This window comes from Lutjanus erythropterus, chromosome 6 (assembly GCF_056507025.1).
Source record: "Lutjanus erythropterus isolate fLutEry1 chromosome 6, fLutEry1.hap2, whole genome shotgun sequence".
NCBI lineage: Eukaryota > Metazoa > Chordata > Actinopteri > Lutjaniformes > Lutjanidae > Lutjanus > Lutjanus erythropterus.
This window is the reverse complement of record NC_139322.1, coordinates 42,201,001-42,217,739: the sequence shown is the minus strand read 5'-3', so window position 1 is coordinate 42,217,739 and position 16,739 is coordinate 42,201,001. Positions and strand designations below refer to the sequence as shown.

Genomic DNA, 16,739 nt, shown 5'->3' with positions numbered 1-16,739 from the left:
TTTAGAAACTGTGATTCAATTTAAACATAACTTATCTCACATCATTGTTAGTAAGAAAATATTTGAGCAGTAAGGACTACACTTTTCTCCAAGACACTTTACCCATAATACCATCCCAAAATCAGATTATGTAAGAAATTGTCATCATGTCTTTTTAAAAGTGAAAAACACTCCTCACAATTTTCCCACAGTCCAAATAGATGTCCAATTAACAGTCCAAAACTCAGACTTCATTTACCATTCGAAATGACAAAGAAATACACAAATCCTCACATTTTAGAAGCAAATGTTCAACATTTTTGCTTGAATAATAAATTGATTATCAAAATAGTTTGCAATTAATTTTCCTCCTATTGACTAATTCAGGGATTCCCAAAGTGTGGGCCATGGCCCACTGGTGGAGTGTGAAGGCCCTGCAGATGGAGCTTGAGAGGTCATGAATAAAAAGTAAGTTTGAAATTGCCATAAAATATTCTGATTAGATTTTTAAGAAGTCAGCTAATAAAACGAAGTGATGGGATACAAATTACATGTTATTCTTCATTTACCTGACCTACTTTACAGTTAAACTGTAACTGGTGACCCGTCACATTAACACCTGAACGTATCTTATATCTCATCACTGGTACAATTAATATTGTGTGTTGATCAGAGGTGTGATTCAAAGTTTGAGTGGGCCACAGAGGATTTTCAGATTTCAAATTGGGCCATGGCATTCTTAGGTTTGGGAACAGCTGGACTAATCGATTAATTGACTAACCACTGCAGCTCTAAATACCATGTAAGAACTGAGTCCATCTGCTCATCTGTTAGAACCACAACATGTTGTCTAATTCATAACAATATAGAAAGTGATGTCCAGTCAGGCTGATCAGCTACAGGATCTGTTTTCTATTCACATATTTGAAGCAGCTTTTATTACAAACAGATAAACATATCCAGGAACCACTTGTAGAATACTCTGATATTTTTTGATCATAAAATCACAAAATAATCACCCAGATCTCTAGTCAAGTTTGACAAAGATAGACTTGCAGTAAAGATGTGGCATGAAATGCTTCAGTAGGACAGTGTAGCCCATTTACACTCTCCTAACCATGTAATATATTGAATATTGCAATAAAAAAATATCTCAATACCATACCAGAGTATGACAATATCTACCGTGATGTTACAGAATCATTTTTTTTTTCATTTTAATTTTATTTTGTAAACACTGCCACTGACTACTGCATTGTTTCTTTGTTTCTTTGTTTTGCAGTTGTACATAATTTAAACAATCATTCCAGACAGTTCATGCCAATTTTCAGATTTATTTTATTTTTAGAGGGAAAGAAAAAGCACTTTAAGTTAACAGGAAAAAAATACACAAACAAAAAATGTTTGTATGTTCTTTAATAAAGTGTATTTTTTTTTCCAAGTCATCATTTTTCTTAGTTTTTTATGATAAATATTGTATTGTGGACTTTTTATTGTGTTATTATCATTATTTCTGTGACAGCAACAATTCACGCAAATTTTTAACCAGTCCCCATGAATTATGTGTGATCTTCCAGTTTTGCCCAAACTACACTGCTTTTCTGCACATTTTGACCAGTCACTGTAGCTTTCCACAAGTTCAACCAATCACAGCAGTCCTTCCACAAATGTCATACATGTACATCTGAATGAACCAACTCTTTTGTTTTATTATTCACAGTGTTTTTTGCATTTAGATATTTTGTAATTTTGTCATGGGTATTGAAAAGAACACATTTGCTGTTGAAATTGACATTTATTAACACTCTGGACACTCTCATTTTATAATTTTATGCTGTTTTTGAGTTTGAGCTCCAAAAACATCTGACGTCTTTGTAGAATACCCCTCAGGTGCACTTCTTCATTTACACATAAAATACATTTTTAGAATTTTTGTAATTCTGAGCATTTTAGGTAAGTTTAGTTAGAACAGTGCAGTTCTGATCTCCCTGGAACAAGTTGCCTTTGATTTTTAATGAATCATATAAAATACATCGCAGCTTTCTTTCACAATTTTCTCTTGGTCCCTCTTGGTCCCCTTTTTTTTTTTTTTTTTTTTATAAAAACAGGGAATAAAATCAGGGAATTTAGGTCACAATGATCCCAAAAAAGGCCTACAAAATCCTTGAGTAGTTCAGTTCTTGGGAGAATTAGACATTAACTCTTTGCCATTTGAAAATAGCATGAATTTGGATTTTTCTGCATTTAACACCAGCTTAAGTTGAGTTAAGTGGGTCTGGACAACATCAGAGGCAGATTGCAGGTATTCCAGAGCTTTTACTTCTGGAGGGGAAAGAATGTGGAACATTTACAAAATGATATTTATCTCAGTAACTTTGTTTACATCAAGTTCAACATCACAACATCCTGACAGGACAGTTTAATACTACTGTGCAATAATAATAATTCAGTAGTGCAATACATGGGTTACACTGGCATCACTACTGCATTTATTTATTTTTTATACTGAGCATTTAAATCAACCTATACTCTTATTATAATGCATGTATTCTAACACACTTGTCCCCCATCTTAAGCATTACTGTTGTTTTACACTATTAAGTGTACCACTGTTGTATATTTTGTTGTTTATTTTTGTTGTTTACATATTCTTACACTTCTTTTTTTCTGATTTTTTTATTGTTGTATATAGTTTAATGTATAATACACACTTTTTTATTTTTATGTATGTTATCTCAACATACATAAGATTGCTATTTTAATTTCTACATTTCTATATGCTTACTTCTATTCTTGAACAGGATCAACTGTAACACTAACAGTTTCTCCCCAGGATCAATAAAGTATTTCTGATTCCCATTCTTGGTTGAATGTAATAAATGTCCAATCCTTGTCTCGTTTCACCCAATCCCAACACATACTGCGTGCTTCACTGACCAAACTGTCAGACACCTCAGAGGCAGGTCATCCAATCTTGTCTCCACCACCTCAGGAACATCACCAGTATCCTTTCAGTCTGAGGTTTACAGATACTGAATCCATCTTACTTTCATTTTCTCATGCTCCCTAAAAAAACTAAGAAAGAGACTACACTGATTGCCAGAGGGTTTTAAAATTGATTTTTAGATCCTATGTGTGGTCCTCAGAATCTGTTTCCATAACTAGAGGACAGAACTTGCTGTGGAATGACCTGCCAAGGAAACTAAACACACAAAATTAATACTTCTTTAAAAACAAGAAACCCACTTTTACCTAGTAGTTTAATTATAATGTGAATGTGTATATACAGTATGTGTCTCTGTGTATTTATGTATGTTCATTTGATAAGCATTCTTAAAATGAATAAACCAAAACCTGTTTGATTGATTTTGCCTTGAGTATACAAAACTGTATTTATTGTCTTTTTGAACACATATGACATTGTACTATACATAAAAAATCTACTTCCATAAATACACATGTATATACAAAGTACCATGTTAAATGAAAAAAAAAATAAAATAAATTGAGAGTAAGTAAAAGAAAAAAGTGGATAAAATAAATGAAAATATTGGGAGTGGGGGGGTGGGGGGTAAAATTAAGCCTAAAAAAAGACTTAAAATGAAGGTCTTAGCACATGATTATATATAATGTCCACCTGACCTGTAGTTATGAGTAGAGTGTACATTCAGCAAAAATACTTTTAAAGAAAATAAATAAAACAAAGATATCTGCTTTGCAAATGACCCCTTTGTATGTATATTGGTGAATGCACTGGTATTTTATTAGTTCTATTTCCTTATTTTGTTCTTACTTTTTGGAAGCACTGTTCACTTAATTAAATTATTTCATCTATATGAGGGTGGCAGTTTCACACCTTGGACATATGTATGTACATAAATCCTTTTTAATGTTTGGAACTTCCTAGAAGACAAGAAGGTGAGAAAGGAAATAGAAAGAAAGTAGTTTCTAAATGAAACTGCTCACAACAAGGTCTGTGGATTATCTTGAGTAACCAAGTCATGCTTTTTGGAAAGAAACTGTTATTTTAACTTTTCAATTTATTTATTTGTTTTGGTGCTTTGAACATGACAAGCTGAGTAACAACACGGATAAACACGACTACAGGTCAGTGGAAAAAATATGTATTATGCATTATGTATTAAATAATGTGATTACTTTGAGGTGTGTTTTTATGAGATACAGTAACTTAATTTTTTAAGTGCTACAACACTACCTTTAATTTGACATTATAGTTTTGTCTTTATTGGTGAAAATGATTCATTTGTATTATTAATTACTGCACATATTCTTATATCAAAAGATGAGTAGTGTATTTCAAGTAGTTTGTCAATTATGCAGCAAAACATAAAATTTGTCCTGGTGTTATGTGTGTATCCTGCTGGAGTTCCTCTGAGCTTGAGCCCAACACACACATACACACACACACACACACGCGCGCACACACACACACACACACACACACACACATTCTGCTCCAGCAGCATATGTGAGCCCTGGGCGTGACGTCACTCTCCCAGAATGCATGGCTTCCAGCGCGGCGCCCAGCAGTCCAGGCCTGGACTCTAACAAACATCTCTAAAACTTGTTCCAAAATGTCGATGCGGGGACTGGACGGAGGCTGGACGGAGAGCGGGACTGAGCCACAGTCGGTAAGCAGCGTCGTGTCCGTTTTCTGTGGAGCCGGGCCGGAGTTTGAGCCCGCTCGCTAACAGACAGAGGAGTTAGCTCCCGACAGACAAACTCCGATAGAACTTAGTGAAGCGCTCATCTTTTGTTTTTTAACCAGCATGCTGGCTCGGCTAACTCTGTAACTTTACTTACAGTCTCACTAACACGAGCCGAGCCGCTCAGTCGACAGAAAAGCAGCGCAAGACGAAGACAAACCTCCGAGAACGAAACCTCATTTCACCTCCGCCCGCCGCCGAAATTTTGTGAACGCAGCACGGCTAGCAGTCAAATGTAGCCCCGGTCTGGTAATGACCCTCCGCTCTAGTTTAACGGAAGGCTTAGTTATTTCAGTCAAGCTCCCTTAAGGCTGGGTGGAAGTTTTTCTGTACTGTATTTAGTTCCAACAAAACAAGCATTTTCGCAGTTAGGTTAACAGAATGGACAGGGTTCAAACAGAAAAAGTGTGGGGATTAAAGCCTGATGGCAGCTCCATGTTGAGGACCCACAAGATGGCACTACCAGCTCCCTTCAGCGTCCCCCCTGATGTGAACTCATCATTCAGTCCTTCATCAGGATTCCCACTGCTCCTTCTTCTTACAGATTAACACAGAGACCATCTGATGGTGACAAATGTGTTTAAACGTTACTTGTGTAAAAGTAGTGACACTGCAATAGAAAATAGACCATTTTTCGAAGTGAAAGTCTCAGAATACTTAAGTAAAATAATGAAGGCATTTACAACGATTAAATGTACAGGTAATCACTGAAGCATGGTCCTGTTCCTCTCAGATAGGACGTACTTGGAGCACACTGCACTTCTGAATAGTTTGAAACAGCCAACACACTACATTTATGAGGTTAGATTTTATTTTGTCTGTCAGATTGATTTCATTTTATAGCTCTGTATACAAAGAAGCTCTCTGCTTAAAGGGATAGTTCACCCAAAAATGAATATTAAGTCATTATCTACTCACCCTCATGCCAGTTGAGGGTCGGGTTTGTTATGTTCATCCACAAAGTACTGCTGGAGTTTCACAGGAAAACAGTGTTGCAGAATCTCCCAAACAATGAATATGAATGGTAGCCAGTTTTCAAATGTATAAAACTGAAAAAAAGATTCAGGCTAAAAAACATGGTGTAAATAATAATGAAAGATTTTTTGATTTCATTTTCACTCTTTAAAACAAATGAATTAGGACAGTTGTCAGGCACTTTGGTAAAAAGTGAAAGACTTTCCAGAGCTGGCCAATATGGATATTATAATGATATTGTGATTATGGGACTAGATATCATCATAGATTTTGGATATGGATATAAAAGTCAAAGGCTGCAGTACGGTAAACTGATTTAATTCTGTGAAAGCACCAATAGTCATCCCTGCAATATTGCAATATTTGGTAAAAAACATGAATAAAAATAAGAGATGTTTGATTAATTTTGTGCATATTGCCCAGCTCTAATATTTGAGAGAAAATGTGTATGTTGAGAAATATGTCCTGTGTCACAGAATAGCCCTAAAAATATTGAGATATTATTTATACGCCATATCACTCAGACCTAATAGTTTCCCCTAAAATGTAGTTGGGATGTAGGATTAGTCTGTTAATGTTGAATATTTTTTATGTGCAGAGCCAAACCAACAGTGAATGTATCTGCTAACATGTGTGTGTAAAATAGCCCACAACTTATATTGTACAGCGATCATATTTGCAAATTTTGGTCATAATGTGAATTTGTTATTATGTTGCCTGCATTTATAGCAGCTGTGAAGGAATTTCTTTTCATTAAATTTGGCACAAACATCCACCTAGACTCGGGGATGAACTGATTATAATTTGTTTGTCAAAGGTCAAGGTCAATGTGACCTCAGAAGACACGTTTTTGGCCATAACTCAAGAATTCTTATGCTAGTTATCACAAAATTTCAGACAAACGTCTATTAGAATAGGGTGGAGGTGCAAGAGGAGTAGCTTGTCCCTAAGTGAGTATAGCTGCTCCACCTTAAGTGCCTGCTGTGGTTGTTGCTAACTTCAGTACTAATCCCCTTCACATTTATCAGCAAGTGGCAAGCGAGACACAACTTCTGGGTTTTGAGGAGTTGTAGCATTTATTCACCAACAGATGCAGTCTAAACTGTATGCATACTTCACAGCCTCACTGAGTTGAGACTTAAAAAATAAAACTACCATTTCTACCACCATTTTGAAGCCTCAAGTTTGACACTTTGGCCGTTGACATCTGGGTTTTTTGGAACCAGAATATGTTGATGGGAGGGTGGAGCTGGGAAGATTACAGGTTCCCAGCCCAGTGGGGCTAGGTACTGTTAGCATTACAAATGCTAAGTTATCAGCTAATGCTAGCACTAGCAAGTGAATCTGTAATTTACTTCAAATGTGATACTAATAGGAATGCTAATTTTTGCCAGAGAAATACAGGCTTAAACAACATGTATGTAAAATATGAACTCCTTAAAGATGTCTGCTAGTACAGATGAATGCTAAATGACATTTTTAGGTGACCAAAATGTTACAGTTAACATGAATTGAAAGCTCACTGTGAAAGGGTCAAAGTTCTCAGACAAAACAAAGACACCATCCAAAAATAAATGTTATTTAATTGTGCACAGTACCATGGATATGCATTGCTACACCTCTATCCTGATTGAAGGGCCACCGTGGTAGTGACTTTTCAGTCACAAGTGAGCAACGCCCTAAAGCCTGAAGGCAACCTTTCCCCAGAAGTGCAGATGGCTGACTGTGGCAGAGTGACATTGGAAATCTTTAACCCTCGCCACCAGCTACCAGTGAAGCGCTGTCCTGACAGTTCAGAATGTCCCTCATGGACTGATATGGACTGATGGACTGATATTGCACAATATCAGCTACTACGTCCATATTTACTGAGTTTCTCAAAATGCAGACATCCAGCATTTTGCTAATTGTTTTGTTCTTGTTAAAAAAGCAGTGTGTTGCTACGCAACCAACAAATCAGCTGCCTTTACTCTATGGGTGGGCAATATGGCAAAAATATCATATCACAATTTTTTTATTAGAAAATCACGATTTCGATTTTATCGCGATCTTACATGTATTTATATTATGTTTCAGTGACTCTCTGTGGATCAGTGAATAGTGTTTTATTTATAGCGGCCCGCCACATTAAAAACATCGACACCATGACAACAGTTTTTCTTCTGGAGCAGGACGCTCCCAGACCCCCAGAGGACAGGGGACTGGTTTACCAACATGCCACCCTTTTCTCCTCTTATGAGTTTGCAGGTCTGTATTTAGTCATCAAAAAATACCAATAAGAATACCATTAAAGTACAACAACAGCAATAAAAATGTTGATTTTTCAAAAAAGGAAACAATAACATGCAAGATTTTTAAATTGTAATTAAGTAAAAACACTAATACCACAATGTAAAATTACCTAAGTAAAGAATGTGAGTATTTTTTCCATCACAGCAGGTCAGTGATCAGTGTTTCAGTGACTCTCTGTGGATCAGTGAATAGTGTTTTATTTATGGCGGCCCGCCACATTAAAAACATCGACACCACGACATGATTTTCTATTTCTGGAGCTGTGCACCTTTTTCGCTCGTGTCTAGAAGGTAACTCTTTATTTGCGCAACTCTCGCGAGATTTTTGTCCGTTATTTCTACTAAAATAATCTAACTCGCGCGATCTTTCGCGGGTCTAAGGTTCTCTTCTAGACATGACCCTCTCTCTGTGTCTCTCTGTCAAACTAATGACAGCAGACTGTAAACAGCACAATGTTAAACTCTGCAGAGTTTCACATAAAGACTTTATTTGTGTGGACATCCTTGAACGATCCATACGATCTCCTCACTTTGGCAGATCGTCTACATGTTCTAATCCTTCACGATCTAATATCGTCATATCGCACACCCCTACTTTACACTATTCTTGATTTTGGCCTGAAATAGACTCAGATTGAATATTTTGATTAGCTAGAAGTAGTTAACTTTATGGTTAATTGGCTAACTAAGGATCTGCATAAAAAATGGACTGGCAAAGGGGCCTGTCTCTGGATCTGGATCTGGTGAGAAGCTGTTGCCCAATGTTACACTGGACTCAGGAGAACAGATCCATGTGAAACCCTCAGAAAGAGGAAAAATTCTAGGCAGCTTCCCTAGGGAGATGTTGAAAGTGAGCTAGAATTAGCTTAACACAAACCATGAACCATATCCTACCAGTTATTAGTACAATTTAAACAACTAAACAATTTACTGAACTCTCTGTCCAAATCCTGGTAACTACAGTCAGTAAAATCTCATAGCTCTGAATATGCAGCAACAACCACCAGTATTTTGTGCTCCATGATTATTATTTTCAAGCATCTGTAAACTTTTGTCACCACCACAGAAAATTTCTCTCTCATTGAGGAAAAAAAACACAAGGGCTTTTATTTTTAAACTTTACTTTGAAAGTCTGTAATTCCCAATTCCTGTCACTTTGCTCATTCTCTGCTATGTTTCCTGCAGTCTTCCGTTGCAAAAGTCACAGGTGATGTGCTGTCAGGCTCATAGCACAATGACTTGACTCTGTCTGTTATTCATCATGTTGCTCTATCTTGTCGATGTTCAGTGTGATAATTGTACCACTGTGATGTCTGTAAAGACTTGTTTCAGTAATTAGCCTATTTAGAAAATAGCCAAATGATTAACTAACTGGCTAGCTATCTTACTGTGCACACGCAGTTAATGTGGCTATTGCAGCTGTTGTTTAGTAATCATGCAGCCACACAGAGTATGCTGATTTAATTTTCCAGTCCCGACATGCTTTTAGTAATGCTGCTATCAGTAACAAGTAGGGGTGTGCGATATGACGATATTAGATCGTGAAGGATTAGAACGTGTAGACGATCTGCCAAAGTGAGGAGATGGTATGGATCATCTCGGTCAGGGGTCCCTAACAGGCGGACCGTGGTCCGAGTCCGGACCCACACGCCGTCCTATACGGACCCGGACCTATAAGAGATTTTAAAATTTGACGGGACGCTTCTATTTTAACTGGCGCAACTTTTGTAGTATTTCCGGCGCTTCTTTAGCTGAACAGGAAACACACAAACCAACTGCAGAGAAGCTGTGTGTGGAGGAGACTGTTGTTAATGACGGAGTTTATTACAACAGAAACTAACATGATGGTTAATGACATCGACACCAACCAGATGCACTTATAAAATTAAACAACTGTATAAGGAGGTCTATACGTAAAACAGGAGAGTCTGTGTTTCTCTGTGAGAAACTTTCAGATCTTCTCACGGCAGAGTGAACAGGTGAGGGAGGAGAGGAGGGCAGACTGATCACTAATCAATCACTGATACCATCGTCCTCTCGGACTGATTAAAAAAATAAAAATGCCAAGGTTGGTGACAAACCAAACCTGGGTGTCCACACAAATAAAGTCTTTGTGAAATACTGCAGAGTGTAACATCGTGCTGTTTACAGACAGTCTGCTGTCTGTAGTTTGTGTGAGAGAGAGAGGGAGAGAGGGGGAGAGGGGGAGGGGGAGGGAGAGAGGGAGAGGGAGAGGGAGAGAGAGAGTCGTGTCTAGAAGAGAACCTTAGACCCGCGAAAGATCGCGGAGTCTGTGAGAGTTTGATTATTTTAGTAGAAATAACGGACACAAATCTCGCGAGAGTTACGCAAATAAAGAGTTACCTTATAGACACGAGCGAAAAAGGGTGTGCAGCTCCAGAAATAGAAAATCATGTCGTGGTGTCGATGTTTTTAATGTGGCGGGCCGCCATAAATAAAACACTATTCACTGATCCACAGAGAGTCACTGAAACACTGATCACTGACCTGCTGTGATACAAAAAATACTCACATTCTTTACTTAGGTAATTTTACATTGTGGTATTAGTGTTTTTACTTAATTACAATTTAAAAATCGTGCATGTTATTGTTTCCTTTTTTTGAAAAATCAGCATTTTTATTGCTGTTGTTGTACTTTAATGGCATTCTTATTGGTATTTTTTGATGACTAAATACAGACCTGCAAACTCATAAGAGGAGAAAAAGGTGGCATGTTGGTAAACCAGTCCCCTGTCCCCTGGGGGTCTGGGAGCGTCCTGCTCCAGAAGAAAAATGTTGTGATTTTAACATGTTAACAAAACATTCTGGTGACTGTTTCAGTTAAGAGTTAGTTCCATCTTCTGTTTGTGGTTTCTGCAGACATTACTACCTTTACTTTTACCTTTGTACTTGAAAAAAAAAAGTAGAAAGTAAAGTAAAAACAGTAAATGTAAATCTAAATACATAGCATAATACATAATATAAATGCATGTAAGATCGTGATAAAATCGAAATCGTGATTTTATAATAAAAAAAATGGTGATATGATATTTTTCCCATATCGCCCACCCCTAGTAACAAGTCACATACATGCAGCACAGAGCTGAAATCCAACTGTTAACTCTTTTCTCATCATGTAATGTAATGGTCAATCCCCCAAAAATAAACACCTGATTATAAGGGAAAAGTAGCGAAGATGGAGCTACTGGCTGCAGCATCTACAGAGCTGCACGATATATTGTTTGAGCATCGTCATCGCAATGTACATGTGCGCAATAGTCACATTGCAGGTCATGTGATGTAGGAGGCAAACGTGTTCTCATCTAATTTCAAGGGTACCTGACACACACTGCGCGTAGCGATCCACCAATCACAATCGTTCTTAATCAGTTTGTCAAAGCGGACCACGCCCCTGCATATGGAGTGAGTCGTTGGTAACAACATTGAAAAATGAGCAACAAACGAGAAAATCGCAGAAAAAGACTTGGTGCCAAAAAGAAAAGCGACGTCAGTTATCTGGAATTATTTCAGCTACAAGAAGGAATATATTGACCAAACACGTGTTCTGTGTCGACAGTGACTTGCACCTGTTGCCACAACGAGAGGTAACACAACTAATTTGTTTGACCATTTACGTCGGCACCACACAGCTCAGTACGACGAATGCAAAGCCAGATCTGAATCGGACCACATATGAGCATCATAGTTTTACTGTGACTGTTACTTTTGTATAAGTTATAATACCCGACATCTCAATGCAGAGTTGCAGTGAAAAGACAGGACAGATGCTGCTGTGTGCAGCACATCTCTGATTTAAAAGCCGTCACATCACCTTGAGTGAAATCCAGACCAAAACTTTTTTCACTGATGTAACTATGCTATCACCAAAGAAACAGATCATAAAACTGTGATGTTCATTGAAACTTTGGTGATATCAGCTGTCTTAACTTCTACACAGCTCCTCTCTGCTCACCGGTGCAGCTCTGTCTCACCCCGTCTGTGACACAGTGTGTCTGCTGATTGATCATGACTTCTAACCAATCAGATGTGCTGTACTGTAGGCAGGACATGGAGCCAGACTACAGAGCTTAGTTGTGTATTTTACTGTACAGTGTATAATGATCTAATATCTATCTATCTATCTATCTATCTATCTATCTATCTATCGAGATATATATATATATATATATATGTATATATATATATATATATATGTATATATATATATATATATATATATATATATATATATATATATATATATATATATATAGAGAGAGAGAGAGAGAGAGAGAGAGAGAGAGAGAGAGAGAGAGAGAGAGAGAGAGAGAGATATATTTATATATATATATATATATATATGTATATATATATATATATATATATATGAGAGAGAGAGAGAGATATAGATATATAGATATATAGATAGATATATATACATATATAGATATATATACATATATATTAGTATATACATAGTACAGCACTGTATAAGTTTGAAGTTTTTAATATTATTACCATTATCATTACTATTATCATTATTATTACATTACATAACTATGGTGATAATTACAGACAGACAAAGATCAAAGACAAGTGCATTTTTAAAATAATTTAACCCTAATGCCACCACTTTTTTCTTTTTTGCTGATCCGAAAAATGATCCGATCCGTGACTCAAAACTGTGATACGATCCGGAAAAAAAAATCCTGTATTTTTTCATATCGCAATATATATTGCAGGGTTAAAAAAACCCGCAATGTCAGTTTTTTCCAATATCGTGCAGCCCTAATCTACATGTACAGCTGTTGCCATAGCAATGCAATATCAGGCATTAGCAAGTATGCAAATCTACCCACCAAGCTGATACCATGTTATTTATTAACCGTGAAACAGGACACAGTTGGGAAGTTGCACAGTCCCATTTCAGCAATTGAGAAATGCAACAAATCCACTTTTTATTAAGTTATGATCCAATTTGGATATCTGGTATCATATAATATAGTTATAGTATTGGTATCAGCAGAGCTCTTTTTTTTTTATCATAATGACAATAATAAGTATTATTAGTGTTATGTGTAAAGTTACGTTAAGGTGAAATTAAATGTCAGTTTAGTGGTGAAAAGTCAAAGTTGAAAAAGCTGTGTCAGTTGATTATCATGGACTGTTTGGGTTCACATTAAGGGTGTCACTATTTCAATATTAAGTCAATGATTGATCGAAATAAGCTTTCAGTTTCAATAATTGAAACAAAAGGCAGAATAAGCAAAGCTCCTGGTATTTTCTTTTTCTCTGTCCACCCCTACCTATTTATGGCAGCCGGTGTGTGTCTTAAGAAAAAAAATGACTTCAAAGCAGTGGCGGTTCAAGACCAATTTTACTGGGGGAGGGGGCAGACTGGGACCAGTTGTTAGAGGGGCGTGTTGGACCCGGGTAGTAGTAGTTCAAAAAGTAGTAGCACATAAAATACCATGATTTTTTCACTGTCACTTTTCAGTGTTGGGCAAATCTTAATGCAATTTGGAAAAAAAATACTTTAGAGAACCATAATTTTGTATTTTTAAAATATTTAAAATACATTCACCTTGATTCATCCAAAAAATGGCAATACTAATTTACAGCATTTTTATTTATTTATTTATTTTGTTTGTTTTACAAGGATAAACTGAGAATAATAGCGTTTGTTCAAAACACTAAGGAAGGAACTCAGGAAAGAGCAGTCCTCTCTGGGGCTTTACCCAATCACCAAGCTCCCCTTTGCTAGATTTAAAACCAAGATTATCTGAATAAAAAGTGCACTTGGCTGACGTGCAATTTGAGTTGATAACCAATTTGTATAAGACCAAACCCACATACATCAATTATTGCACACTTGTAGTGCTGCTGTTGTTAAAAGAAGCAAATAGCCAGAAGACATACAGGAAATAAATAAATACAGTAAATATACTACCCTACACTGGACTTCTGCAGTAAAATGTGTGAATTGTGTTTTTCTCTTGTGTAGTTATTGTTAACTTTGCCTAGCCAGCATGCTTCTTACTGTGCTATACCTTTTAAGACAAAAGGTATCATTTTCACAAAGTGACACTGTTTTTCTCCTGTTTTGCAGGTCTGTGAAGATGTTGAGCTGCCTCTGTGATTCAGCTGCTGTGACTGTGGTGTTCAGGGCCACTGAATACTAAAATAGACTGTCGGCCAACACAAGAGCTCTTCTCAGGAAACACACAGACCCAGTCAGAGCTTCCAAAGCTCCTCATCACCGCAGCCCTTTTGGGGTTGCTATGGCAGCTGCTGTCACACAGACCAAGTGCTGGACACAGGCTTGCCTCAGTAAGGCAGGACAGACCACTAGTCATTGCCGCAAGAGACCATCAAACAGTCAACAAACAGCACTTAGCATTAATTCTAGCACTCTAAGTTAACAAAACGACCAAAGGTCTTGTAGGCTGATGGTCAGCTCTCTGGAGAATCCTCATGAGTCTTGTCTGTGTCTGCTCAGGCTCTTGGCCAGAGTCCCTGTGCGGCAGCAGAGGCAGCACTGTTCCTTCTGTTAGACCATGTTCCACCAGCAGGACCATCTGAAGAGCCAGCTGCAGGAGAGCCACGCAGCCAGCAGGCAGCTCTTCCACTGCCAGGAGTGTGGGAAGCAGTACAACACCCAGCTGGGTTATAGACGTCACCTGGTAGCAGCCCACAGTGCTGCAGCAGGCCTACCCTGTCCAGAGGGTGCGCCTTCCCTGCTGGAGCACCTGGGCAGCCATATTGACAGGCCTCCACCATCAGAGGGCAACACTAATGCTGCTGTGCCAGTGAGAGAGAGGAAATACTCCTGTGAGAGATGCGACCGCCGTTTTTATACTCGTAAGGATGTCCGACGTCACGCTGTGGTGCACACTGGACGCCGTGACTTCCTGTGCCCCCGCTGTGCACAACGCTTTGGTCGCAGAGACCACCTGACCCGCCACTTGAAGAAGAGCCATGCCCAGGAGTCGGGGCTGATGCCACCCTGTACACCCAGCACTCCTGTGGCTACACCAACCCCAGCGCCCCAGTGTCCAGTGAAAGAGGAGCCCAGTCCTGTGACCTCTGATATGGGCTCTGTCTCCAAGGAGTCCATGGAGACTTACTCCAGGGACATGTACAACTCCTACCCCATGGCAAATCCTGTCCCTGGGCTGGGCCACCCTCATGGTCTCATGCAGGGCTCCTTGTCCTCGAGCATGGGTGTTGGTCGCCACATGACCCCCCAACCTTCTCACCCTCACCATCATCACCTGCAGCCCCCAGTGACTCCGCAGCAGCAGCCCTACGGCAACATGGCCAGGTACCAGCACGGATCTACCTCATATCCTCGCGCTGACGTGGACAGTTTCCTGCTGGACCTGCAGAGTGCCCCACCACCTCATCTGAGCGTGGCCAACTCCTCTACCTCTACTTCTGCCTCCCCTCAGAGGGAGGTACTGGGTGAAGGGGTGGGTGCTGGTGGTGACCCCCACCTGCTGTCCAGGAGCCCTGCTATCTCCTCAACCGAGCTGTCCTGCACCACTAACATGGACCTCGGGCCTCTGCTGGGCTTTTTGCCTTTTAGCCTGCCGCCCTACAGCCCTCACATGGGGATGGGAGGGTTAGTGATGAGTTATCCACCCGCCACCACCACCACCTCCTCTCCATCCTCTTCTACTGGGCTGTCCTCCCAGGCTCCAGGGCCTTTCACTTTCTTCCAGCCTCCCCAGGCTCATGTACCCCAGGGTCCCGGAGCCCACAACCACAGCCAGCTACCTCAGGCATACAGCAGTCCTGCTATGAGCACTTCCAGCTCCCTACCTCACTACTACCAGGCCTTTCAGCAGTAAGCAGTTCTGTCCCCACAAATGTTGCCTTCACACAAGCTCGTGGATGTTTCATGAAAAGGGTAAAACATGAGAGCAGCATCTTTATTTTAAAACAAATATGTAACTTTAGCCTGTCAGTGCTAATGATGCTAATCTTAGTTGTTTTTTGTTGAACACAACAAATCACCTCATCAGTATTACCTCATTATTTAAAAAGGAAGCTTGAACCTTTGAGGAAATGTAGTTTGTCTCACTACAACCAAAATAGAATAGTACTTCCTGTCTTCAGACTTGTTACCAACAGTGGATGCACTTAACATTCGTCACAGGTGCTGCACAGTGCAGAGAGTCATCCAGTTTTAGGCTATCATGGAAAATGCTAGTGTTGGGAATATTTTATCCAGTAATCTATCATCCTTAAGAAAATGTCCCCTTCCTTACTGAAGCTGACTCGAGATTTTGTCATTTTAGAATATTGTTGCATAAACAGCCTTACAGAGTGAGAACATTTGGTTTAAGATGTACTCACAGTGAGTGAGTATGTGCAAAAACTAAGATTGAAAATGCATGGTCAGACCTGAGCAGCACTGTCTGGATATGATATCTGGTGGTTATAATATGCAGTAAAGAGCTTCCCATCCAGCAATCCAGCATTACACAAACTGATGTGTCTGCAGTAAGTGCTTCAACCATTATTTCAATTGATGTAAAGTTAACCTTTTTCTATGGAACTAAGAATCAGGCCTTGTTATAATTTTGCTATTTTTGAGTGTCTGTAAGTGCAGACAGTAACAGTTACATATTACTGTAAAGCTAGGCTGTGCATACTAAACAATACTGTAAACCCATACATGTAAACTATTATTAGTTAAATGCTTTTCCAGTTCAGTTTACTGTTCAATTGAGTAACATCAGAATCTGAAATTCTGATGTCC

The 16,739-nt window shown here is 38.8% G+C and overlaps 1 protein-coding gene across 1 annotated transcript; it reads left to right on the top strand.

Annotated features, from left to right (window-relative positions):
* The first annotated feature begins 4,504 nt into the window (after positions 1–4,504).
* LOC146326221 (zinc finger protein PLAGL2-like) lies at positions 4,505–16,349 on the top strand. The gene is made up of 2 exons (XM_084721974.1): positions 4,505–4,631; positions 14,082–16,349. The coding sequence occupies exon 2, from the start codon at positions 14,530–14,532 to the stop codon at positions 15,823–15,825; it is 1,296 nt and encodes a 431-aa protein (XP_084578100.1). The 5' UTR covers positions 4,505–4,631; positions 14,082–14,529; the 3' UTR covers positions 15,826–16,349.
* Positions 16,350–16,739: the final 390 nt, after the last annotated feature.

Bases quoted from the DNA above. Each gene is read 5' to 3' on its own strand.
- LOC146326221 (XM_084721974.1), top strand. From the start codon at position 14,530: ATGTTCCACCAGCAGGACCATCTGAAGAGCCAGCTGCAGGAGAGCCAC.